The sequence below is a fragment of the Tasmannia lanceolata genome, unplaced genomic scaffold (assembly GCF_043159265.1).
Source record: "Tasmannia lanceolata isolate RefF3 unplaced genomic scaffold, GAP_Taslan_0.1 ptg000007l, whole genome shotgun sequence".
Lineage (NCBI taxonomy): Eukaryota > Viridiplantae > Streptophyta > Magnoliopsida > Canellales > Winteraceae > Tasmannia > Tasmannia lanceolata.
In genome coordinates, this window is record NW_027518684.1 from 7,721,249 (window position 1) to 7,748,102 (window position 26,854).

General features: G+C 38.4%; 2 protein-coding genes across 2 annotated transcripts; one reads left to right on the forward strand and one right to left on the reverse strand.

Moving 5' to 3' along the window:
* Window positions 1–2,045: 2,045 nt before the first annotated feature.
* On the reverse strand, window positions 2,046–4,874 carry LOC143880900 (patatin-like protein 2). The gene is made up of 6 exons (XM_077383881.1): window positions 4,717–4,874; window positions 4,366–4,547; window positions 4,084–4,267; window positions 3,601–3,762; window positions 3,183–3,485; window positions 2,046–2,441 (listed from the first exon to the last, which is right to left on the reverse strand). The coding sequence occupies exons 1-6, from the start codon at window positions 4,861–4,863 to the stop codon at window positions 2,196–2,198; spliced, it is 1,224 nt and encodes a 407-aa protein (XP_077239996.1). The 5' UTR covers window positions 4,864–4,874; the 3' UTR covers window positions 2,046–2,195.
* A 5,016-nt stretch (window positions 4,875–9,890) lies between these two features.
* LOC143881692 (uncharacterized) lies at window positions 9,891–18,215 on the forward strand. The gene is made up of 10 exons (XM_077384941.1): window positions 9,891–10,127; window positions 10,749–10,899; window positions 11,849–11,965; window positions 15,928–16,348; window positions 16,471–16,656; window positions 16,733–16,825; window positions 16,904–17,395; window positions 17,487–17,560; window positions 17,660–17,888; window positions 17,985–18,215. Exons 4-7 carry the CDS (start codon window positions 16,112–16,114, stop codon window positions 16,991–16,993), a joined length of 606 nt encoding a protein of 201 aa, XP_077241056.1. The 5' UTR covers window positions 9,891–10,127; window positions 10,749–10,899; window positions 11,849–11,965; window positions 15,928–16,111; the 3' UTR covers window positions 16,994–17,395; window positions 17,487–17,560; window positions 17,660–17,888; window positions 17,985–18,215.
* Window positions 18,216–26,854: the final 8,639 nt, after the last annotated feature.

Genomic DNA, 26,854 nt, shown 5'->3' on the forward strand with positions numbered 1-26,854 from the left:
TCAAAATGGGTGTAAAAGTGTGAAAGTATGTGTAAAATGATTGGAAAAGTTCTTTTCCAATGCACCTTAACCGGTGCCCTTAGGGCACTCGTGAGTAAAACCCTTTTACTATTTGTCTTTCTTTTTTTTTTTCATAAGAACCCGGATAGAAAAGAATAAAGCATAAACACAGAACATGACAAGATTTATGTGATTTTCCATTTACATTCACAAAGAAAATGAGAAGAATTTCATGCCCTTAGGGCACTCCTTAAGATGTGCATTGGAAACTTAATTTTGCAATAATTTTAGGGTTATGATCCCCTGGGATGATAGGCCCAACTTTTAACATGATTTGACGTCAAAAAATGTTAAAATCTGCCCACAATTCACGTTAACAGTGGGGTGTATCATTCAATAGGGGGCGAAAAAAACATCCCCTTAATTTTACACATGTTTTGAGACTTTTGCACATATTTTGATAAAAAAAAAGGGGCAATGATATTTTCACTCCCCCTGCAGTACGCATTCGCTCCCCTTTTAACTTGATGTGACGTCAAAAAGCATTGATAAGGGGAGCGAATGCGTACTGCAGGGGGAGTGAAAATATCATCGCCCAAAAAAAGTCTCAAAAAACATGTGTATACCTCTCATTTCTTTTGTAGGCCACCTCCTTGCAAGCCACGTTTTCCAAGAAAAGAAGTAATTAGGCTAGAGCAACAGGCATTAGCTGCCTCTATTTGCTTTCATTTGAAATGATCAAAATGCCCCTATTTCACAAATTTCCAATGAATGACATGGCATTCTTTTGAAAATTGACCCTTCAAATAGGGATACTTTAGTTATTTTCTATAATATAGCTAGCTACCAAACCAGTCAGTCTTGCTTCGCGTTGCTTCTCTTCTATTAGACACATTGAGAGAATGAACCGGTCCTCTTGTTAATGCTGACAAAAAGGAATGGAGACCTCTCCCAAGCAGAGGAAAACTATTTACCATGTTTGGCCAGCATGAAAAAAAATATTCCCTAGAACATTTGTTGGGCCCGGTGAGGATGGGAGTGAAAAGCTCCTAAAAATAAGGAAAATAAGTAATCAATTCTAAGGCCATGTCTGGAGACACTAGTTTATCATGAAAAACAATTCATGGTAGCCAAACGTGCCCTTAATAGGTAATGTTTCACTAGTTTTTAAGAATTCTTGACGCTGCCTACTTGTGCCAACTCAATTCTCTTCCTCTCCCTCCTTTGCCACTCTCACACAATCGGGCCAACAAATGTTCCGTGAAATAATTTTTCATGGTTTGCCAAACATGGCCTAAATGAATGTATTTTTGTCGAAAGGGAACTGTGTGTTTTTTACAATTTGTTAACATATTTTATGATTTGTGAATTACTTAAGTCAACTAATTCAAGTGAGAATGGTGATAATGTGCTTTTAGCAGAGCTCCTCATAGTCATGTAAATAACGATGAAGGATACAGCTCATTCCTTTATTAAGTGGTATTTACTGCTTCCCTGTGGGGGAAGGACACTCTTTTAAATCTTTTGCACGTTAAGGAACCTTTCTCTCCCCTAGACAGAATCAGTGAGTTCCTTTTTCATTTGGCTTCTCCTTCTTTTCCTTCAATGTCTGTAATGCATGGTCGAGAATAACTCAGTCTTCTTCAACCATTCTCAGCAATAACGTGTTCTGCCGGCAGTAAAATGGGTAAAATGGGTGCAAGACAAATTTTATGCCCGATTCTATGTGGCAAAAATGGGCGTAAAAATTGTTATGTGCCCATTTTATCTAGACCCGACACGAAGCTAAGGGAAATAAGTTTCTTCCCAAAATTCTTATAATCATTAACAAATCACACAAGACATGTGGCACAAGTATAGTGCTAAAAAACTGAGAATTGACTATAATTGTTAAGAAAATAATTGCTCAACAATCTTGGATTACCATGCAATTATCTCTTATGAGTTAATACAGAACAGAACACTCAAGGAGATAGATAAAAATAATAATATTTGAAAAAGATAACCTTGAACCTAACTACCAAACGAAAGCTGGTTTTATAAACTACAAGCTAATCAATCAAATGATGATCTGATTTTATTCTCTTACAATAATCATATCGCACCTACTAATGAATGGTCAATCTTCAATGATCCATGGATTTTCTCTCATACATTTTATTTAAGCATATAATGTAATCTTTAGAACGTTGGAATCAGGCAGGAGACACATTCTTTTGCCTGAGCCTGCGTTCTTTGGATAGAAGCTTTGCGAAATGAATCAAGGCCTTTTCGTTGGTTCCATTTCCAATCAGTCCTCCTGCTTCTTCGAAAAGGCCTGTCTCCAAGTTCACTCTAGACACTGGTTTCTTCAGAAGATTTTTGCCCACCTCCACCAAATTTAATAGGTTCTCTGTCGTGGATATATCGACCGATGATGCATTGCCAACCAATGTGTCATCCTGTTATTCGAGCAAAGATTCATTTACTAATTAAGTATGAATTAATTAGAAAATAAATAGCATCATTCGAGCTAAAGACAGCGTTATATACCCAAATGATAGAACTTATGTCAGCAAAAATTTGCATTTTTTTTTCATGTTATACGTTTAATTTATTTCTTCTTGAAAACATACTATTGGCTTTTCTTCGATAAAGGCAATTTCGCCAAAAGCAATTCCGCAGCACCTCTTTTTAAGAAGAGAAGTGCTACTTCATTTGAATTAAACTTCTAAGACAAATTCAGCAAAAGAGGGGCCTCAAAATGGCTTAGACATTGCCATAAAGGTTTATAAAACTCAGAACTTTGAAACTTTGATTATTCAGAAAGGGGATTTGCTACGCAATTTCGTGGAAGCCATTTTGCACCTGACTTTTGCATGGGAGAACCCCCTCCTCAGATCAATTAAATGAATAAGACAAAGCTAGAAAGTGAGCCTGCGTGGCTTTTCTCTCCTGCAATAGTCCGAGCAAATCCCTTCAAAAAGACTTTGAAAATAAAGCTTTGAAGCCTACTTTGAAAATATGCATATATAAAACTTTTTTGGGATTTGCTAAGCAATTTCGATGGAAAGCCATTTCGCGGCCAACTTTTTCCCAAGAGAAGAGCCACATTAGATAAATTTAATGACTGTGGAAAAAAATTGGCTGAAAAGTCAGACACAAAACAAGAGAGAGAGAGAGAGAGAGAGAGAGAGAGAGACCTGGATTCTAAGATAGTTGCACTCGGAGTGGAGAGCTTGGATGAGAACAGAGATATGAATGTCAACCATGTCTCCGCTTGCCTGTGAGAAAGAGTCAATCAAAGGAGTAGCCCCAATGTTATAAAGCCATCCAAAAAATCCCCATTTGGCCGCCATATTTGCACTATACTTCTCTTCCTGCTTTGCTGACCCCGTCCCCAAAGATAACACTAGGAACTTCCCATAATCCGTAGCCTTTATGTCTAAGAAATCTTGGTTATTCATTAATATTTCTTTGCTTACTTCCGATATTGCCGTTAATGCCTACATAAACAGAAAAATATACATAAATTTCCATATTGTCTTTATTGCAATGACTTAAAATTGTACATCGAAAGAAAGAAAGCCATGATAACATAGCAAACATGATTTTAAGTACAGGATTATTTGCGGCGACTCCTCCATCAATTAGATTGAAATCCTTCACATTTCCTTTGGCATCATGGGTTTGGAAGAAGTAAGCTGGAAGATATGTTGGGGCCGCCGATGTACCGATGCATACGTCGGAGAGGTACAAGTCATTAGACACTTCATTTTTTGCCTGAAATTTATATAACAAGCTAACATTAGAGTTGAACATATGTGGCATTGAGACAAAAAAAAGAAAGAAATCAACTGTGGGATACCCAATAGAGAGAGTCTGTTATTGGTGAGGAAATAGGCCCCATGTGGGACACCGAAATGACTATTGGTTCTAGTGAATGACACCCAAAAGGTGGGCAAACAAGACCTTATATATCCTAAATACCAAAATCGTAGAATTTTCAGAGCCTTCCTATGGGGACATAGGAATAGACACGGGAGAGAATTTGAGATTCAAAATCAAACACTGAAATATGAAGGTTGGAATGTATATTAGTACCTTGTAGGTGGAGAAGATGACTGGCTGAAGATACTTAATATCAAAAGCTGGAACTACAATATTTGCTAAGGTTTGGTGCAACTTAGTCTCCCCTAGAATCTCTCTAACCAAAGAGTGCAAGTACTTGCCGTCATATTTAGGTCCAAAGACTGCACCCAACAAGTTTCTAGCTGAACTCAAGAAGCTGCACCCAAGATTTTCAATCAGAATCCTTATAAAACTAGGTAGAAATAAATACATGCAAATACGTGAATTCAAGGGAGGGAGTATTGATAAACGCACCCCTTCTGAGGAAATATCTTGGGGCAGTGTTCTAAGTAGAAGTTATTAATGTCTTTAGCTGCATAGAGCGGGCGGTTGTTTTTGTCCGGGGCGGTAAGCATGGCGGTCACCAAGCCGCCAGTGCTTGTTCCGGCAATCACGTCAAAGTAGTCGGCGAGCCGAACGTCCGGTCCATCAAGTTCCTATAAAAATAACAAATCATGCCATTTAATGAAACTTTAAATCACTTAGAACCAAAGATGAAACAGAACAAGCCTTTATAAAATACACGAATGAGACCGAACAAATCATCATCTTTGATCGTCGATCATTGAAAAAAAAAGAATAAGAGAAATATAGATTGCTAGTTACTTGTAATTTGGATTCGAGGAAAGCAAGGATGGTTCCAGGGATTATGCCTCTCACACCACCTCCGTCTATGCTAAGCACAGTCACCATCTCCCCGACAGCGGGTGGGGGATTCTCTACGGCCGGTGGGAGATTCGCTAAGCTGCCCATTCTCTCTCTCTCTCTCTCTCTCTAGATTGGTCTGTGTAAAATGGTGCATCAACCTACTCTTTATATAGAGAAGTATCTCAGCTAAAAATAAAATAGAACTTGTCATGATGACCTATAAATCCATAATCTCATTTTTTTTTCTTTTTTCTTTTGGTCCAAAAATGGGATAAGTTAAATGAATTGTACATCGTGCGAGTTCACTTCTTTTGATAATTTATGGCTAAATGTTGCTGAGTCAATTTTCTATTTTAATGTGTCAAAGGAGTTATGAAGGACTTGGAGGCAAAACTTGGACACTCGAATGAGAACTCAGCATCGACCCGGACGTGACTAGGGGCGTACGTAGGGCTGCAACTCGAGCCGGGTTTTACCCGACCCGCATCGACCCGACCCGAAAATAGCCTGGGTTGGGTTCAGGTTTCATGGGTTTCGGGTTGAGCCGGGTTGAGCATTCAAAAGCCCGCATGAATCTCGGGTCAAGCCGGGTTTGAAGGGGCGCGACCCGACCCGAGTTACATAAGTTATAGTATGTAGGGGTGGACATGGTTCGGTTCGGTTCGGTTTTGGGCTAAACCCAGAACCGAACCATGAATAATCGGTTCCCTGAAATTGGAACCAGAACCGAACCATATATGTGTGGAACCGAACCGAACCAGAACCATATATAATCGGTTCAGTTCGGTTCGGTTGGGAAGGACCATAAGAGATGGTTTGCATTGACTATGGATCCGTACAGGTAGAGGCTGTAGGGGCCATTTAAAATGATAGGTGATATCGATTGAAGATAAATGGTTCCCATTCCTTGTACCAATGAAAACAATCTGATCCGTTGATCCAAACACCTTAACTGGATGATTGTAGGCCCTTGATCAATCATGCCTTGCTTAAGGCTCCACCAACAAAATCTAGAACATTGATTTTCGTATACAAGGGGTGCTTACTTGGCATGAGAACAAGATCATGTGGGCACGATGTTCTACAAGATCAACGGTCTTGATTGCACATAAATGTATGCGACTTAAAAATTGATCGTTACCGTTGATCTCTTTTATAGGCGAATCCTATCAGCGTGGGCGGACCCAATCGATTTCAATTAACGCTAAATGTCAAGTGGGCCACCCTTCACTAACCATCCAAGACGTACATTACTATTGGAGGGAGCAAGGTGACCCACCCTGCATTGGAATTGGTCCCATGTATTACACCCATCCACCAATGGGAGGAAACAAGACATAAAAAGAGACCCCTCTTTCTCAGAAGTTCCACCACCTTTTGTTTGTCTTTTCCTGAAAATCACTATTTTTCTCAGAAAAAGAGTAGCCCAATGCCATGAGCGTGTATTCATTTCTAGGGAAAAAAAGGAAAAACAAAAAGGGTTGGAAATATCATTTCCCTAGAAAGAACCGCCCTATTCAACTTTCCTGGTTAATCATTGTTGGATGATCCTTTATCCTTAAGCTGTTATCAGTATCTTGATAAAAAATAATGCTCTTTTATATGGTGTTTACGCTACATGCAAGAACACCTTAAAAAAAATACAGTGAGGCCCACACCTATTCGATTCTCGGTTCTGGGATCCCAAATCCGGAACCGAACCGAATTTTCACCGGTTCCCGGATTTTTGAACCAGAACCGAATCATATAGAAATGGAACCGAACCGAACCGAACCAAATGTGCCGGTTCAGTTCGGTTCCTCGGTTCGAACCGGAACCATGTCCACCCCTAATAGTATGTACATTTTTTTCTATTATTAGTTAAAAGTAAAAAGTGAAAACCCACGCACCCACTGTTATTGTATGTGAGTGTAGTTTCTGCTTCTATGAGTTGAGTTGATTCAAGTGTTTGATTCAGCATTGTTTGATTGTAATTACAACATTGTTTGATTACAGCATTGTTTGATTCGATCAAGTGTAATGTGAGTGTAATTACATCATTGCTGGATTCAAGTGTAATGTGAGTGTAATTTCTGCTTCTATGAGTTGAGTTGCCTTGCGAAACAAGAATTTTCCTTAAAAAATTGTGTCAACGTGAAAAAACCCGACCTGACCCGAACCGACCCGAGATTTATCATGGGTAGGGCCAGGTTTGGGAATCGGAAAAAAAACCGGACCCGACCCGACCCGAGTTGCAGCCCTAGGCGTACGTTCCTTAACAGTTGTTAAAATAGAAATATACAATAGTTCACATTCAAAGAGCACAGGCTCTACGAAGGCCACGTTTTCCAAGCGGTAGAAGAAAAGTCAGGCCAGAAAAAAGAGGAGGTGAGTTTTTTAAAAGTGTAGTGTAAAGTGAAAAGGCCCCGTTTTCCGGGAGAAGAAAAGTTTCGCTAAAAAAAGGCCATGGGGCAGAATTTGCCGATGTAATCAGGTCAACTGCCAGCCTAACTATGACATTCTTCTGAAAATTAATCCTTGAATGCATCCCTTGTTTTGTTAGTGAACATAAGCATCTATTTATGATTTGATAATTGCACTAGATTATATTGACTTTTATTATTTAAGCAGCGGTCAAAGGCTATTGCGGTTCCCAAAAAGCTCCTTCAATATGAATGGAGTGGAATCTAACTATTTAAACAAATACAGTTTTCTTAAAAGTGGATGGCAAGTGGAATTTTATATATAGACTACTTGCTCATATATTTTATAATTTGTTAATTATGCATAGGGCTGGTCTTATCTCAATGGTTGAAGCTTAGTTTCTCAACCTTGAAGTCGCCCAGTTTACCTATAAAAAAATTGTTAATTATGTAAATCATGTATCTTAAAAAAAATTTAAGATCGGCGAGCATTTTCGCATTATTTTTTGTGTGGAAAATGCTATTAAAATAATAGCATGCATCACACACGTTCTACTTTTATAATACTGAGGTTGACTTTAATTGACTAACTAGAAATTCCTAAAAGGGTTTTGCTAACAAGTGCCCTAAGGGCACCGGTTAAGGTGCATTGGTGTTAGGTCTAAAATTGGTAACAGGTGATGGTAGGGCCAGAAGGGCTGATTTGACAAGCCACAGCCGAAGGGGTGAGGGAGTCCTGCGCTGCAGAAGGGCACAGACAAGGAAACAAAGGGTCAGAAGACCGACCCGGAGTGGTGCTCCGGACAGGTGCTTCGACACTCAAGTCAGTATGAGCAGGAGTGCAGAGCAATGTCAGAGCAAAAAGCTTAGAGTTTAGATCTCAGATCCCTCACCTTAGCACATATGAGGGCTATTTATAGTGGTTCTGAGCCACCTGTCCAGGACAGGTGGTGGCTTCTGTAAGGACCATGTCTCATACCTAGGGGGGGCAGGTGGAAGTCCCTGATTGCCCCAGGTGTTGTGCCTAGTAGGGACAGGTGTTGGCTTTGCAGTGGTCCTTGTGAGGGCCACGTGTCAGCAGCCGATTGGTTGCAGATTTTGGACCCCATCAATTGGGAAAGAAATTGTACACATGTTTTATAAAGAAATTTCAAAACAGGTGTAAAAGTGTGAAAGTATGTGTAAAATGATTGGAAAATTTCTTGTCCAATGCACCTTAACCGGTGCCCTTAGGGCACTCGTTAGCAAAACCCTTTTACTATTTGTGTTTCTCACAAAGAAAATGAGAAGAATTTCATGCCCTTAAGGCACTCGTTAAGATGTATTGGAAACTTAATTTTGCAATAATTTTAGAGTGATGATGGTTGGGATGATAGGCCCCACTTTTAATGTGTTTTGACGTCAAAAAGTGTGGGAGTGAGGAGGTCATGAAAAGCTCCTAAAAATTAGGAAAATAAGAAATCAATTCCTAAGGCCATGTCCGGTAGGATTTTTCCCCCCCATAGATTTGAGGGGCACGATTGAGATTAGAGGGAGAAGTAGCAAAAAATGAGGAAAAATTCAGATCCAATTTTGTGTAGAGTTTTTTGTTTTCTGATTTTTAGCCACTTATCAACTTGGAGACACTATTTTCCTTATTTTTAGCCACTTCTCAACTAGAAGACACTATTTTTAGCCACTTCACCTGCCATACTCCTCTCGAGACACTAGTTTATCATGAAAAATAATTCATGATAGCCAAACGTGCCCTTAATAGGTAATGTTTCACTAGTTGTTAAGAATTCTTGACGCTGCCTACTTGTGCCAACTCAATTCTCTTCCTCTCCCTCCTCTGCCACTCTCACATAATCGGGCCAACAAATGCTCCGTGAAATAATTTTTCATGGTTGCCAAACATAGCCTAAATGAATGTATTTTTGTCGAAAACGAACGGTGTGTTTTTTACAATTTGTTAACATAATTTATGATTTGATAATTACTTAAGTCAAGTCATCTTAAAAATAATTTAAGATGGGTGTGTTTTTTTTTTTCCCCTTTTTTCGTGGAAAATGCTATTAAAATACTAGCATGTGTTGTTGCACGCAGGCGACATCCCACGACACCTGTGGCATGTTTTATATATTTTCATTCCAACTTGTCTTTTTAATTTTAGTCTCGTGATTGAATAAATAATAAATTCAATGCCCTTGATTTTTCGGCCTTCCATCTTGGTAGATTTTTTTTTTATGGGTAAGCTGGGATTGAACTTGTGACCTCAAGGTTGAGAAACAAAGCCTCAAAATCATTGAGCCACACATGCCTATCCCCAATCATTCATTTGTAGATTTGTGTGGCACTTAAGGTGGATAGCTTAGCAAAACTCTCAAAGAACCAATTTAAGGCTAACATATTTTTTCAATCAATCAAACCGAAATGCATAAGAAAATTAGGGTAAATGATTGTAAGAATAGAGATTATATGATGAAAGGCCCGAACTAACAGTACTCATCATCCCATCCTTGATATTGTATCCAACAACAGCTTCTTTCTAAGGGTGATACTTCCATTGTACCACCTTAACGTGTTCATACGGCCCTTCATCATATAAATTCTCTAAGGAAAGAGTTTCTGCCTCGAGCGCAGTTGGGTTGCCTGCGCTCGACTTAACGCATCCTCTCCTATTGGTTGGCCTTGCGCCCCGCTGTTCACGTGAAAATGTGGCAAACTTTATTGCTTTTTAACGTCAAACCACGTGAAACGGAGGGGGGGCGCATAATCCTAAACGGGGGTGAAAAAATTATAGTCGAATTCGACTTAACGCATCCTAGGTTTCTCTTCCAAGTCGAGGGTTTATGTTCGCACCAGCGAGCGCGTCTTCTTTATCATCATCGGGTTCGCGAAACCCTAGATCTTCTCCATCCTCTTCTCCTTTTGTTTTTCTTTGCTTTTTTGATTGAGATGTGAAACCCTAGATCTCTCTTCAAAGTGGTAATTGCTTCTCTGTTTATTTCATTTGTAGTCTGTTTTTTTCTTTTTTGGGTTATCTGGTTTTCTATTTTGAAACCCTAAGTTACAAACCCATTAAATACTAAGACGCCTATTGTATTCAAACACAAGTTGTGTCACGACTTGTTGGAGAAATGTGTAAAAAAATGTATATGACGAAACACGATAAAAAACAGGGCAAAAGCTAACATGGTTGCAGAAACATGATGAAAATGAGTAGGAACAACTGGTTTAATACAAACTGAAATCTGGGCCTACTTTAAAAAAGTGATATATGCATAGTTTTAAACCCCTAAACCCTAAAAACCAAGTGAAAATTGGGCAGTAACTGTGCTGAAATGTGTGTTGAAATCAAGCTAAAAACAGAGCAATAGCTCACCCAAAATCTGTGTCGAAATCAAGATAAACACAGAGCTCGAATTTGATCGAGCTCAAGCACGAAAAAATATGCATTCTGAATCTTGATTGCAAAATGAGAATCGAGTCTCTTGTATGATTTTTCTTATCTTAACGAAGACGGGATCCTGTGTCTTGAATTTGCATGAATGACCACCTTTTGGTTAGGGTTAGGGTTTTCAATTATTTGGTCTCTCTCTTTCTCAGGTAAGAAATGTTGGCAAAGGAAATTATGTCGATGAGGCTATTTCAGCAAACCTAGAAAGTTAGCACGTGGAGAGAAAGAAAAGCAAAATAATGGGGAAAATGGCAAGTTCAAAGCTAAAGATTGCTATCATCCATCCAGATCTGGGAATAGGTTTAATCTCCTTCCTATTCCTCTCTCTATGTTGGTCTTGTGATTTACTGATTTTGGATTATGGTATATTTGTATGATTGTACTTTGAAACATATCTGGTTCCAGAGTAAAATTAGACTTTTTAGATTACATTGATGGGTAAAATGCAATTTGAAGAGGCCCAAAGTGTAATTTGAGTGTACATTCAAACAAATGCTTAGCTATGACGCTTTAATTATTGATAAGACAGTCGTGACATGTGACCCTTCTAATTTAGAGATTGATAGGGATTAGATTATCTGAATTCAGATTGGAATTTTCATCTTTATATGCCTTGGATGCACCAAAAAGTGGTTTAATGGACACATTTTCCATTTCTTAGCATTTTTTGCTTGCCATTTAATATTCACATGCAAGGTTTTAAATTTCGGCCGAAATCTGAAATTTCGGATTTCGGTCTAGACCGAAACCGAAATGGCCGAAATCCGAAATTGGTGAAATGTACCAAATTTCAGTCGAATTTTCGGAAAAAATATTAATTTTTTAATCCTTTACCAAATTTCAGCCGAAATTACCTGAAATTTCGGCCCAAAAAACAGACATTTCAAGTCCCTTTACCAAATTTCGGGATTTCTGCTGAAATTTCGGTTTCGGTGGGGACCGAAATTAACCCCGAAACCAAAATTTAAAACCTTGTTCACGTGACAGTCCTTGTTGAGTGTATATTTTCCAAATCCAATCCGTTTTGCACGTTTTGACTTTCCTCTCTAATTAGGAGGAAGGAAAGTAAAGAAATGTGAATATATATTCCTTTCCCTTGTATATTGTGTGCATCCAAATGGACCCCTGGGGATTATGATAAGAAGGTAGTCATTTTGGATTTAGACAGGATACTTTTTTCGCTCTGATTAAATTTTGTTGTGAAAAGACTTGTCATTCTGGTGCTAAAATGTATGATGTTTATACATAGGCGGTGCTGAAAGGTTGATTGTCGATGCTGCAGTTCAACTTGCGTCCCATGGGCACAATGTTCATGTTTTCACTGCACATCACGACAAGAATCGATGTTTTGAGGAGACTCTTGTTGGTGAGTTTTAAATTTATTTCATCATTTTTTATGACTTGGGAGGTAGAGAATGGACAATTGGTGGACCTTGAGTGGAAGAACTTATTTACTTTGTGTATACTGAGGTACGTCATATCTAAGTTCTTTTCAGCAATTGATAATTTGCATTAAAAGGCAATTTGTGCATCTACATGACATAAATGGGCATGATAAATTTAATATGCTTTTTGGAGGATTATTTGTTTCTCCCGGGACATGTTTCTAAAATAAGAAACGATGCCCCCAAGAGCACCTGCCTTGTTTTGAAGAAAGGATAAAACGAGGTCTAGTTTTTTATTTTTTATTTTTGTAGAGATTTTCAGTTTTGACCAAATAATAATAAGAAATAGTAATAAGCAATAGTTTGCCGACCCCAACTAGTTTGGGACAAAGGCTTAGTTGAGTTGCGTAATAAGCAATCGTTTGTTACTGGCAAGGAGCTTGTGGCCGAATTTGATAAGTATCTGTCTAGAACTAATGATGCTGACGTGAGTTCTAAGTACTTGCATCGCTGTGTTATCTTGTGACCTTCACTGATTGGTCTCAATTTAGTATAATGGAAGTAACAAGAAATTCAGATCCATTTTCCATTCAAAAAAACAAAACAAAAAAGAAATTCAGATCCATTTTGGACCATTCACTTTCCAAAACCCAGGGCAGGATTTGTCTCATATAGCAAGAGAGATTTTGTGTTACTGGCAAGGAGCTTGTAACTGCATTTTTTAAGTATCTATCTAGAACTAATGATGCTGACTTGAGTTATAAGTTCTTTCATCGCTGTCTAATTATTATTGAAAATTTGTTTAATTAAATAATGTTAGTTACAAACTTAATTGGGGGTCAAACTGGATTCTTGGGTACTCTGGCAGGCTTAGTGCGTGCTTACAAAACCTGACTTAAAAAATTTTAAACTAGAAAGGAAACAAAAATCAAATTCTCAGATCGTCTATTTTGTCCTTGTTTTGGCCCTTTTGCACCTATGTTAATGGCCAAAATAGTTATTTAGTTTGCACGGCCAGCACTTAGCCATGTGTCATTTGAGTTGAGTCAAACCCTCATGAGAAACATGTGCTTGGTTCTCATGTCATCGAAAGCATGCTTGAATACATTGAGATGAGCAAGTTCATTTGCATCAAGATACGTAGATTGACATCATAATGATGAAACTAATAATGGTGCTCAACTCTTACTGAAAATAGTGAGGCGGATTAGGCCCCTATTTTTCTGCAGAGGAATTATTGAATGACTGATGATAACCATCTCTTCTACTGTCGAAAGAAGTTATGTGAATTTGTCACTATAAGATCCCTTGTGTATGCACCATGTCAACATATGTGTTATCTTTAACACTCCCCTTCACACGGTAACGTGTCTTTGAACATGTTCATCTTGTCAGATAAGTATACTGATATGATGATCACCTGTGAGTCCTTTGGGTCGTTGAGATTTACCCACTTGCAGTATGCTAATCACTCTCTTCTCTTAAGTAGCGTTGAGGAGAAAGTTTTTCACCTTAAGGCTATTATGAGGTATTACAAGGCAATATCAGGTCAGAGAATCAGCATTGGATCAAAGAATAAATTTCCCCGGGTCTTCTGTGATGAGCGTATGGTTGAGCAGTGGAGAGGTTGAAAAGTTTGCTCGAATCTTTGAATGCAAGGTTACTTCGATCCTTAACTCCTATATATGGTTGCCCCTTTGTCATTTACTTAAGGGTCTTTGGGTCCGATGATTGAGAGGGTTGAGAAGAAGCTCTCCCGTTGGAAGAAAAGTCGGCTACCTTTGTGGGGTGGATTATGCTTATCAAATCAATTTTAGCTAATATGCCCCTTATCTCTCTATTATAGCCTTGTGAGTAGTGAGTGTCATTAACAGACTGGATCAGCTTTAGAAGAACTTCCTTTGGAACACTAAGGAAGAGAGGGATCTCAATATCCGTAGTCTCAGTGATGTGAACATTGCCCTTTTTGGTAAGCGGATTTGGAGGTTTGAGGGAGAACATTGGAGGGAGATGATTGTTGGGAAGTTTGGTTCTGGATTTTACAGTTTGAGAGTCAGAGGACACTTTTAGGTCCCAAGGCATGACTCTGTGTAAAAAACGTTATGAGATCCATGGACTTAATTTTAAAAAAGTATAAGATTAGGGTGCGATTTGGCTCGCGCATTCGCTTTTGGCATGATCTTTGATGCGGGGATCGCCCATTGAAGGCTGAATTCCCTAGTCTCTTCAGAGTGGTCTTTGACTGTGAGGCTAGTGTTGGTAAGTCCTATGTTCGCTAGGAGGACATGGTGATCTGGAAAGGTTCTTTTTGCTGGAACTTGTTTGATCAGGAGCTCGACATGGCAGTTTCTGTCATAAGAGGCTGGGACTCGATTTTTATTAGGAGGCAAGGAGATCACAAGCGTGTCTGGTTTTGGGGTAAGGTCTTGGTCTGATCCCTTTCCCGGCAGTTACTCATTCCTTCTACCTCCTCACCTGCTAGGAGGGTGTGGAATTCTCCCCCTCCATATCGGGTTAGTTCTTTCTCTTAAACTACTTGCCTAGACAAGATTTTGATGATTGATCTCTATGACGGAGATCCGAGCTTTCATTTTTTGTCTCTTTTCCGTATTCGTGGCGATCGAAACTGAAATTTAGAACCTTTATCTTGACTCGTGATTGAACTATGGCAGCAGTCGGTGGTAGAACCGTAGGAGTGAGGGATGCTTGGAAAGGGGAGGAGTATCATTAGAAGAATATTTTCCCACTACCTCGTTAGCCGCAGTATCATTAGAAGAATATTTTCCCACTATTTAGCATACACGTTGGTCTTTGCTAATCATTATCAAATTTTGAATAGGTTCAAAATTTGCAGCGGACAAGGAGTGAGCATATATCAGAAAAGCTTAGATGGTTAGCTGGGGGGCCAGCGCCCGTCGCTAGGAAATACAAAGGGTTTATTAGTAAAGGTTTCCGCTTTCACACGAAGGCTCGCGAACAGAAAAGGAAAACACAGAATTGTGGAGCTGTTGTCACTGCAAATACAAAAAGTTTGTGCCAGGGATCAGAATCCAATAGCCGGAGATATTAGTTATTACGGTGTTTTAACAGATATTATTGAACTTAACTACTTTGGACGCCTGAAGGCGTTGCTTTTAAAATGTGATTGGTTTGATGTTGTAACGCCGAACAGGGGAATAAAAATAGATGCGTTCGGTTATACAGTTGTAAATATGACACGTCATATTTATAAAAATGAGCCTTTTGTCTTTGCATCTCAAGCTGAGCAAGTATTCTAAGTGCAAGATCACCCCGGTAACAAAGACTGGCATGTGGTTGTGAAGACAAAACCTAGGGACTTGTATGAGGTACATGGGAACAATGATGAGGGAGATGTCCAGACCGAGGCAGCAGAAATCCAAAATTTGGAAGACGTAAATAGCTGGGAACGAATAAATATAGTAAGGACAGAAATTGATGAACCGTTGGAACAATTGACCCAGGCAATACCAGATGATGAAGAATGTGATACAGATTCAGATGCTAGTGACGGCGATGAGAGTCCCTTTGCCAACGATAAATAAACGGGATCATATCTCTTTCTCTATTTGGTGTACTGCTTTGATGGTTGATTTGTTTGAATTTTGACAAAATGTCGCTCTTTTCTTAATGTTCTTACATTTGTAGACTTTGTGTAGTGGAACACTTGTACCTGTTCTTTTTCTAAGAAATGGTTGAGGGGGTATCATATTTGGGAGTTTTGAATCATTAAATGTTGCTCTATTCGTAATGTTCTTAAACTTATAGGCTTTGTTTACTAAAATACTTACACCTGCTATCTTTTGAAATTTGATGGATACATGATCATCTCCACTTAAATGTCAAATCGTTAAATTGTTATCAATTTGCAATAGTTGTATGCTTATTATTTAAGATATCAATCTCAATTGTTAATCATGTACAGGTGATCAGACATGAGGAAACGCAATCTCACTATGCCACCCTCACATTCTCAGGCCCAAGATACACATGATGATTCCCAGGTAGGACAGGGGGATGAGCAGACCGAGGATCTGGATGACCAGGTCGGGCACTTGCATACATAGCCCTCCTTTGTTCCTGAGATACAGGATGTTGCCTCCTCGTCGATGAGGTCTTGGAAGAGACGTGGTCCCACTTACTGCAAAGATACATGGGGATGCCCTAGGAGTCAAAGGAAGAGAGTAGTGTTTAATAAATTTGGCCAGCCCATAGGAAAAATAGGGAAAAAATTCACAAATTTCTTGGGCACTGTAGCAAGACTTGGTGCTGAGTTACCAATTGACCAATTCGACTGGAGGCAAGTGCCTAACGAAAAGAAAGAAGATGCGTGGGAAGTTGTTCAGGTACGATGAAAATAAATTGTATTATTAACTTCCTACAAGTTCTTTTAGGAAGCTAGTATTATTTTGATTTTAAATTTTGTTATAATTCCATGGTATTAAAGACTTCTTACATGTCAATTTAGGATTACTATGATGTTGATGAGATGCATAAGAGTTGGACATTGAGTAATATCGGTACAAAATGGAAAGATTGGAAGTGTTATTTGAGAAAAACTTACTTCGATCCTGGTTTCCCATGCACGGATGATAGAGTAATTGGTGACCAGTGGACGGGTCTCTACGCCCATTGGCAGTCATCGCTTGCTCAGGTAAAATGCAATCTTATTTTGGTTTTAACATTAATATTAAAAAATTAACATTATTATATTTGGTTGCTAATTTCAGAAGCACAGTATAACGAACAAGGCTAACCGATCCAAACAAGTGATGATGCACACAAATGGGACTCAGAGCTTCGCATGTAAACGCTATGATCTGGTAATTTCATGAACTTCTAATTTAATTCCTCATTTATATATTGGTTTTGACATGATAAAATTGTTTTCCTGTTGACAGGAGAAAGGAAGTGGCAAGGTTCTTAGCCGCCCTGAACTATTCAAGCTTACTCATACGAAGAAAAATGGGAAGATTGTTGATAAAGCTTAAATATAATGTGCCAATACTATATGCTATTTTTTTATTTATTTGGCCGGTTTTATGTTAAGCTTTATTTCTATTGTTTTTTTTTTCTTATTTTCAGAAAAAGTTTACACAGTACGAGATGGAGCATCCTGAGTCTTCCAGTAGCAACGTTGCAACGTTGCAATTTTCAGAGACGACGCCTTTGCCCATTTCATAGGATCAGAGAGACATGGCAGGGTGCGGATGATGGGGTTTGGTACGACCCCAACTGATTGTTTTGGGCCATCACCAAATCGCATGGATTATCAGAGAATGATTGAAGAAGAGCGCAATGACAAAGAACAAATTAGGGAGGATTGTCGCCAGTTTAAGGAGGAGGTGACCCAGCAGCTTCAGAATTTCATGTCAAATTTCAGTGGTAGCCAGGTAATGTTTGAAATTATGTTGCATACAAGTAAGATACAAAATTGTAAAATGAGTTTTTTTACATAACGTTTCTATTTTATAATAATTTTAGAATACTGCCGATGCGACTCCATCACGAGATGTGACTTCCCCCCTGCAAGTCACCCGCCTTGCTCCTCCACAGAGGTATAATTGATTTTACATTTTCATCCAGCTAATTCCAATACTTGACCGCTATCATTGACTGTGTAATTTGCAAGTTTTCATTTCCTTAATGTTGCTTAGGTTATTTTGATGAGCTTGGCACGACCGGGGATTGAATTGGCCAAAGGACTTCTTGTGAGCAAAGATCCGGCGACGATAGTTGATGGATGGCACACCGATTGGGCCAGGATTTTCTCTTGTTAGTGTCAGGGTTATAATAGTGGGCGATGAACTTCTGATAAGACCATCAGGACGACGGAAAACTATTAGAGACGTGGCTGGAGGACATGTCGTTTGGCCATCTTTTTGTGTAAGTTTGTGATATAATTTTGGTTTTTAATATATATTTTTATCATATATTTACTAATCGTTTTCTTTATTTTTGTTTTTTTTACTTTCTTTGCAGGTTAAAGAAGCACCGAGCAATTAAGTTACTTTTATGTTTGTAGTACCTTTTTGTAGTTATGGACTTGGATGTTATCTGTTTTTTGTAGTTATGGATGATGAGTGACATCATCATTGGGGACATGCTAATCTATAGATAATCTTCATGTGAACAGTGGTTGGGGATATGCTAAACTCTTGTATCCGATTCCAAATTTTTTGTGTGGACGAGGTAGTAAAGGGATGATTTTGATGGTGGTCATATTATTTTTGCGTAATGATTTTTATATCTTATGTGTGCATAAATAAGGAGGTTGATATGAACAACTGATCAGGTAGCAAAGGGATAGGAATTGCATTCAGCATTGTTTATTCTTTACTTTCCATTCTGATGTAATTTTTCTTTACTTTCCTTGATGAAGTAACTTTTACTTTTAGTTTTCTTTAGGAATTCAGTGTAAATAAGAAGTTGTCAAGTTGTGGATGGGTCATGAGTCGAGAGTTGAGAAGTTGTTGCTCATTTTCCCTACAGACACGAGATCTACGATGAGAAAGGTAGTTCCCATCTATTAGCATTAGCATTTGATATAGAAATGCTGAGATAGATAGTTTTTAGTAATATTAGCATTTGCTCACTTTCCCTGAAATTCATGTCTCTAGCATGTGTAAATTTGGGAATTTGGCATATATTTTAGTATGCCTTCATGTGTTTATTGTATTTATGTTGAGTGTTCTTAGATTTCTCTTGCTTCTTAACATACTTACACTATGTAGGTAAGGTGGGGAAATGTAGATTTTCTGCTGCCTTTCGGTAGAGTCTAGAGTGCTACAGACGGCTTTATTCACGGATTGGATGAAAAGGTACCCTTTCTTTAATACTAGCTTATGCATATTTTAGTTGAGTTTTTGAACAACTGATCAGTCATTATACACTTGCTTATGGCCGTTGTTTATGAGTACATTTTGCTATTCGCTTGCATTGAAAATATCAAGGAAAGGTTTGAGTTTGATGCTAATACGAGCAGTGTCTTCTTCATTGAAAGCCCATTGAAAGGGTTTTTGGGTCAAAACCCATCTTCCGGTGACAGTGGGTATGCAAGCTATTGACGGGGGATTTGGAAATGGTTAAGAATTTTGATCAATGGGTAAGAGGAGTTGGGTTTTGAAAAAAAAAAACACTTTAAATCGGTATGCAAAGGGTTTTTTGTCTAAACCCAACAGCTTGCATAACCATTGACCTTAATTCTTAACCAAAATAGCACCCACTCAAAGGATTTTTTTTTACCAAAACCCATCTTGTTACATACAGAACCAGAATGTAACATGAAACTCTTCTATTTGATTTTTAATCATCTGTTGTTTTTCATTTTTTTCATACAAAACCCATTCAGATGCAATACATACATCCACCAGTGACCAGTCTCATGTGAAGAAGGAGGAGGAAAAGGCTCAGGAAGAGGTATGCATACATCCACCAGTGACCAGTCTCATGTCTTGATTGTACTTCTGTCATGTATGTGTGTACTGATACAAGTATTCAGATCTGATATGGACACCAAGCATTGAACTGAACAAACGCCATGAAATATGAGGATCTTCAATAGGTTCTTAATGTGTAATGTATTATTTAGATTCCATTCAAAATGTATTATTCACATTACAAAAAGATTTATGCTAGCTTGTATAGAACTCAAAATCTACATAAATGTAAGGCCTAACATTGTGATCTTTTGCTTCCTTCAGGGATCACACTTCGAGTCGATCAATTACACGCTATTGTTATTTAGAAAGTCATAAGCTTCGTTGGTTAGAAGATTGATAGTCTATGACCATGAGATCAAATCCCAAGTCATCGGTAGTGCAATTTCCTCTCATTGACCCTATCAATGTGTACAAGTCCCCCACACTCATGGATAGGGAGTTCTATGATCAAGAATCATCACCACCACCTCACATATGACACAGTGTATAAGTGAGATTTCCCGACTCCTCTTTCTGTTATAGTTTATGCACACAAAACATTGTGTTCTTTCTCTTCCTTTAGAGATCACTCTTCTAGTGAATCACACACTAGTGTTATTCAGAAAATTAGAAGCTTCTCTGTTCATGGGATTGATATAGTGTACGACCATGAGATCAAATCCCAAGTCATCTGTAGTGCAATTTCCTCTAATTGACCATGTCATTGTGTACAAGTACCCACTCTCATATTTGAATAGGGAGTCCTATCATCACCACCACCTCACACATGACAGCTGTATAAGTGAGATGTCCCGACACCCCCCCTGCTGTGATAGTTTGTTGATCTACACATATTCAGAGAATCTGTTTTTTTTAATCTACATCTATAACAATCTTTAACATCTGATTCTCTCATATTCCCAAGAGAAACAATCTATATCCAATGAGGGGACACTTGCAATCTAATTAATCGGGTGGAAGAGAGTCAATATTCTCATATCCATCGAAAGAGGTCAAGTGATCTCAAACCAATCAAAGGAGAAAAGAGACCCAACACCCAATATATTCACAATGTATTCCATAATATTATTATGATTATATGATTAACAATGCATGTAGTCAGGTACATCACATCAATTACCATCCAGGGAAACGATACTAACAACTACTCAAGGCCTTGTACCAAGAGGTGACGAAACCAAAATGACTCATTTGAGTTTTGAGTCGTGGTAGTGAGTTATAACTTGTTCAATAACCCGCATCTCCACAAACTTTATAACCATTCAAATAAAAAGAGTTTTAACTTGTTGAGGACATTTTTTGAATGATAAACTTTTTGAGTACATATGACCATGTACTTTGAGGTGTGGAAACTGAGATGATTCATACTTGTTTTGATTCGTGGTGGTGAATCTTATTTTATTTTTAAATGTGTGGAAAAATGGGAGGTGTCTTAACAAGTCAAAATGTTGTGATTATTCTGATTGCTCTAAACCATTAAGGATGGGCAATAGTATACATGACTATACCAAATTATGCCCAACTCAAGAGTAGAGTCCCCAGCTGGGCCGATCGTGCTATGGATGAATTATGTTCAAAACTTAGTGCTCACAAATGTGGTAGTGTCAAAGGCGATGAAGTAACTTAAAAAGGCTAAATTATCCTGGAAAACTCATTTTTCAGTGAAAAAGTTTACCAAGAAATTTTCCATGCATCTAAACGCCCAGCCAAGATTAGTTGTTTACTCCTTGAGCATTCACCTTTTGATCTAGGTGATCACATAGGCAACCTTTATTAGCTTAGGTTCAGGTGCCTAGGCAGGTCTCACGTAGGAAGTAGAACCTTGGATATAGGGGTGTAAACGAGCCGAGCCGAGCCGAGCTTGGCCAGGCTCGGCTCGGCTCGTTATGCTCAAAAGCTCGGCTCGGGCTCGAATCAGGCTCGGGCTCGGCTCGGCTCGGTCAGGCTCGGCCAGGCTCACGAGCGGCTCGCGAGCCTTACCGAGCTTTTTTTCACACCCCTCATCTTCCCTGGACAGCCCTAATCCACAACCTCAAAAATGTTACGATTCACAAGAGAAACTCCGTAATCAACAAGGTCCGTAATAGAAATCATGGAATACACAAATCAAAACTAATAAACGTCATACAGATCCCAAATAATAAAGTAAAACACGAAAATCCGAAGCTTACCGCCATAGTTAACGAGCCCAGGCATGAATATAGTTGAATAAAACCCTTGAATCTGAATTTACACAGTTTCCCGATGAAAAAACCCTCGTTCGAGAGTAAAAACCGCGAGAAGCAGCAAAAACACAAGAAACTGAATCAGATCCAAAAGTTCACAAGCTGATAGCATCACAGGTTTAGACCATCGGTGTTATTGGAAACCCTATAGAAGGGCAAAAAAAAATGGAACCCCAACGGGAGAAAAAAGGAGAGAATTCTGAACTTGCTTTCCAACCAATGCCCTAAATATTGTAATTTCACTACTTTTTTTACACTATGGGGGTGGTCCAAGTAACAAATGGGGTTCCTAAAATGAAGTGACATATTTTGCCTCCCCTTTTACTCCCTAGACAACCCTTTTAGTGTATATATTAATATATATATATATATATATATATATATATTTAAATATATTAAATTCTTAACGAGCATTAACGAGCCGAGCCGAGCCGAGCCTGGCCTAAATCGGGCTCGGCTCGTTAAGGATTCGAGCCGAGCTCGACCCGAGCTTTTTTCGAGCCGAGCTCGAGCGAGCTTCCGAGCCCGAGCCAAAATTGACACCAGTTGGATAGCCTTTAAAAGGCACAGTGCCATCCTTCATTAGCTTTAGTTAACCACACAAGAGTTGCACACAGACTTATTTTCCTTTCAATGGGTCCCTTTTCATCTTGCCACTTTGTGAGAGTGTTAATTTTCAGAGTTGACCTCACATTTATTTTGAAATCTGGTACAACATCTCTCTCTTTGACGATGGGCTGTTTTCGTATCATATACAGTAGTAGTACAGTACAGATTGATCTAACTATCGACTACAAAATCCATTTATGATATTTTGTATTTGTACTTTTAAATTTTCTGAATTTGGATTCGTAGTGTAGTACAGATTGATCTAATTATCAACTATGAAAATCCATTTATGATATTTTGTATTTGTGCATCTAATTTTCAGAATGTGGATATGGATAATTTTGATGACTTTGGCGTTGATTTATATCCTGTTCTTTGAGGCATCCTTATCCGACTCGGATCCTGATGCTGGCATGATGAATTGTATTAGGGATAAAAAAGCAGCTAACATTGTTCCAAGGTATGACTTTCTTAATAGTTTCAGATCTCTGTGTGTACCTCTTTCCTTCAACTTTTGTCCTTGTGCTACAGTTCTCAGTTCTCACTAATATGTCAAGTCTATAAATGGGATTTATTAGCGACTTTTGCAGAAAAGCATTTCGCGGCTGTCTGTTGCATGAGAGAGCAGCCACTCAGATGAATTAAATGAATAAGACAAAACCTGCTGAAAAGTGAGCCTATGTGGCTGCTCTATCATGCAACAGCCCGCTGTGAAATGCCTTTATTCAACAGCCACACACACACACACACACTTACTTCATGCATGAGCTATTACAATTTCATCCTCTATCATAGAAAGCTTTTTCAGTTCATATTAAGCCTTTATTAGTATTGTAAGAAGTCATGTTTGCTTTCTGAGAGTTAGTCTTTCAATCATCATTTCTATTTGCTCCTCAATGAATAGTTAAGACTTAAGAGAAGTAGTTATATGAATGGTTTTAAATTTCAGCCGAAACGAAACGAAATTACCAAAATATTTCGGTTATGGCCACGGCCGAATTGATGTTTACATGAAGTCGTTTCTTTACAAGATTTCGACGAAATTTCACCGAAATTCCGAATTTTAGTTGAAATTTCGTTTTAGCCATTTTTACTAAATTTCCACCGAAATTGTAAATATGTGCCGAAATAGCCGAAATTTCCACCGAAATCGCCGAAATTTTCACTGAAATTTTAGACATTTCGGTCGAAATTTAAGAAATAACGAAATCTTTGTCATAATTTTTAAGTGATTTCGGCCGAAACCGAAACTGAAATATTTCAGAGATTCAAGATTTTGATTGAGCGAATAAAATTGGCGCCTTTCATGCCATTTAAGATTTTTCTGGATAGGCGAAGATTCTAGATTTTGATTGAGCGAATAGAATTGGCATCTTTCATGCCATTGAAAAATAATAATAACAAAATTGGCATCTTTCCTATGGAAAGAACTGAGAGATGAGAATTAGAAGATTAGAAGCATTTTTTTGAAACCTTCTTTGGCTTTTAGTTATGCTATATGTTGAAAACATTGAAACATCTTTTTTCAAGTATACTAACAAATAATGAAAGAATGCTCTTGTAAATGATTACCAATTCTACCAGAAACAGTCAACGAGGGAATATTTCATAATTTTATTACTACAGTGTTGACTTTAGTTGGACATAGGAGCGTTTTATATTTCCAGCATAGGCTGTTGCTTGCAGATGTAAATGGGTGGATTGGAATGTTAGGAGTTTCTGAACCTCCTGTGCAATGTCGAAAATGTCATTTTTGTTTAAATAACAGAATGCTGAAATTACATGAATGATCATTGTTCTTTTGTTAAAAAAATAATGAAACATTCAAATTGTATGAATCAAATTTTTACTAAAGTATCATATAACGCATTTCCATGTTTTGCCTAGTCAGCCCTTTTGGGCGAAGGCTCAGTCCCAATTGGATTTCTTGTTGAGCTATCTAAGTTCCTCAACTGAATCCTCTTCTAGTGTGCGCCTTTGAACTGTGCTGCGAATTTGTAAGTATTTTGTGAATCGCTCATACATATTTTGTGAATATATGGTATGGGTACAGGCATGCATCACTTTCATCTTCTGTGGTATAAATTTTGCTCTCAATGTTACCATTCTTAAATATCCAGCTAGTACAGTGTAACTAGTATGATTGATTCCAGAGTTTAAGCAGATTCTAAACTTGCTACTTGCCCCTTCTTTTCTATCACAATGTATCTGTAAAACAGGTATAATTTGTTGGAAAATTTGAGGGCACTGTTGTTGATAAAAAAACAGAAACTTGTTGCTTCAAGGCGTGCTATCACTTTCCTTAAGACAAGATTCGCCCCCACTAGTAGTGTGCAAAGGGGATCCGCGAATTGCCTCCTTAGTATAAAATGAAGCCTAGTAGGGAAGCCCTACTAATGTTTGATGACGCGTAGCACTAGCGGAATCAAACCCGAAATGCCCTTCCGAAATTTCAAGCCTTAGAGAAATTTCTAGATAATGTTTCTGCAGAAAAACAGTATCTAGAACAGTAAACAAAAGAAAAACAGTATATAGAAATACTTGGGGATTTTGTAGGAGTGTAGAAGAGAGTGTAGAGTCTGTCAGAATTGCCAATTCATTTTTCTATATGAAATGACTGAATTCTGCGCATTTTGTAGACCACCTAGTGTCTTTTCAGTGTGAAAAACACCTCTACAGGGCACCTTTCCAGAATGTTTGAAATCTGACCGTTAGATCGCACCCATTGATATTGAACGGTCCTGATCGATTCTAGAGGTGACTGTTGGTAAGTGCAAAGTGCGCCTAAAAAGGCGCCAATAAAGCGCCACTATGCGCCCTATAGCCCATCGCACACGCACCGTGCGCGTGTGCGAACGGTGCGTTGCACCGTCCCGCGGGTCCAACCATGGGTTCAACCCAATGTGCAATCAACAAGTATTAGAAAAGGTAGTGCTTTATAAGCCATTCTCTTTCTTTTCTCTCATCCGGTACGGGACTATCTTTTCAACTACACTTCTACATCCTTTTGTAAGAGCAAATATTTCCAAGAAAACATTTTCCTTTTCCCAAACGCTTTTGATAAAACATTTTCCAAAACACTAAAACATGTAAAATACATGATTTTGAAAATGCAAAATCACTAACAATCCCCCACCATTTTCAAAATCAAAGAAAATTTTCTCATCGGGCTTGGAAATCTTATGCATAGATGAAGGTATCTCTCGATTTGAACCTTCACTTAGTGAGGACATATCAAAGTTAACCAGAATTGCATAGTAGACGTATCTTTGAACTAGCTATTCTATTTGGTTAACCGGATACATCTCACACACAAGATTTCACTTCTTGGGCAATTTCTAAAACCGACACATGTACTGGCCTTGTGTCTATATCTTGGTTTCATGAGCGCTCTAGAGACTAGCCAGGTCTCATAGGAAGCGGCACCACTCCCACACTCATATAGGTAGGCTTATCAAGAGTGCCCCTGTAACTAAAATACTCCAACACTATGTTATAAGCCTATTAAGAGTTTAAATACTCAGCCTTCTCCTTTTAAACATTACAGGTACCAAGCACTTTACCTTGGGATGGCAAATAATACAGATTATAGTGCTTGCAATCACTCCATATGATGTACTTGGACTCATTGAACTCAAGACTTGATGTTTATTCAAGTGTTGAGTTGATGTTCCATCATTGGTGACTATTGGTTAATGGCTTTAACCCCATCCCTAATGATGTTTTACACACCAGATCTCTTGCAAGAGCTTTAATGAATGGATCGCCCAAGTTTTGGCTCGATCTCACAAAATCAATAGTTACTACTCTATTAGTAAGTAACTCTCTTATAGCACTATGTCTAAGTCCTATATGTCTGGACTTACCATTATAAACATGATTATATGCCCTTGATAGTGTGGCTTGACTATCACAATGGACATAAATCGATGGCATTGGTTTAGACCATAACGAAATTTCCAATAACAAATTCCGAAGCCATTCCGCCTCTTTACAGCATGCTGCCAGAGCTATAAACTCTGCTTCCATAGTTGAAGTTGTTATGCATGTCTGTTCCTTAGAGGCCCAGGAGACTGCTCCCCCACCAAGGGTGAAATCCACCCACTGATTGATAAATAGTCTATACGCTCAGTTATCCAACTAGCATCAGAGTATCCTTCTATTACAGTTGGATACCCACTATAACATAAACCATAGTTTATAGTTTTCTTTAAATATTTTAAAATTCTATAAACTGCATTCTAATGAGAAAAACTAGGATTACTGATAAACCTATTAAGTTTACGTACAGCAAATTGTATGTCTGGCCTAGTACAAGTCATAGCATACATAAGACTACCAATTACACTAGCATACCCTAGTTGAGATTTCTTACTTGGTACCCTATTCAAAATGTGACAAGCTGTAAGTAAGGCTTCACCCCAAAACCTTTTATTTAAACCAGAATTAACAAGCATAGCATTAATCATTTCAGTAAGTGTCCTATTCTTCCTTTCTTCTACACCATTTTGTTGTGGTGTATAAGGGGCAGAAGTTTCATGGACTATGCCTACTGATTCACAGAAATGAGGAAAGT

Coding starts and splice junctions, on each gene's coding strand:
- LOC143880900 (XM_077383881.1), bottom strand. CDS start 4,863: ATGGGCAGCTTAGCGAATCTCCCACCGGCCGTAGAGAATCCCCCACCC. Junction 3,486..3,600: donor GAGTCGCCGCAAATAATCCT/GTACTTAAAATC, acceptor CTGTTTATGTAG/GCATTAACGGCAATATCGGA. Junction 2,442..3,182: donor GCAACTATCTTAGAATCCAG/GTCTCTCTCTCT, acceptor CTCGAATAACAG/GATGACACATTGGTTGGCAA.
- LOC143881692 (XM_077384941.1), top strand. CDS start 16,112: ATGAGGTCTTGGAAGAGACGTGGTCCCACTTACTGCAAAGATACATGG. Junction 16,349..16,470: donor ATGCGTGGGAAGTTGTTCAG/GTACGATGAAAA, acceptor ATGTCAATTTAG/GATTACTATGATGTTGATGA. Junction 16,826..16,903: donor CATGTAAACGCTATGATCTG/GTAATTTCATGA, acceptor TCCTGTTGACAG/GAGAAAGGAAGTGGCAAGGT.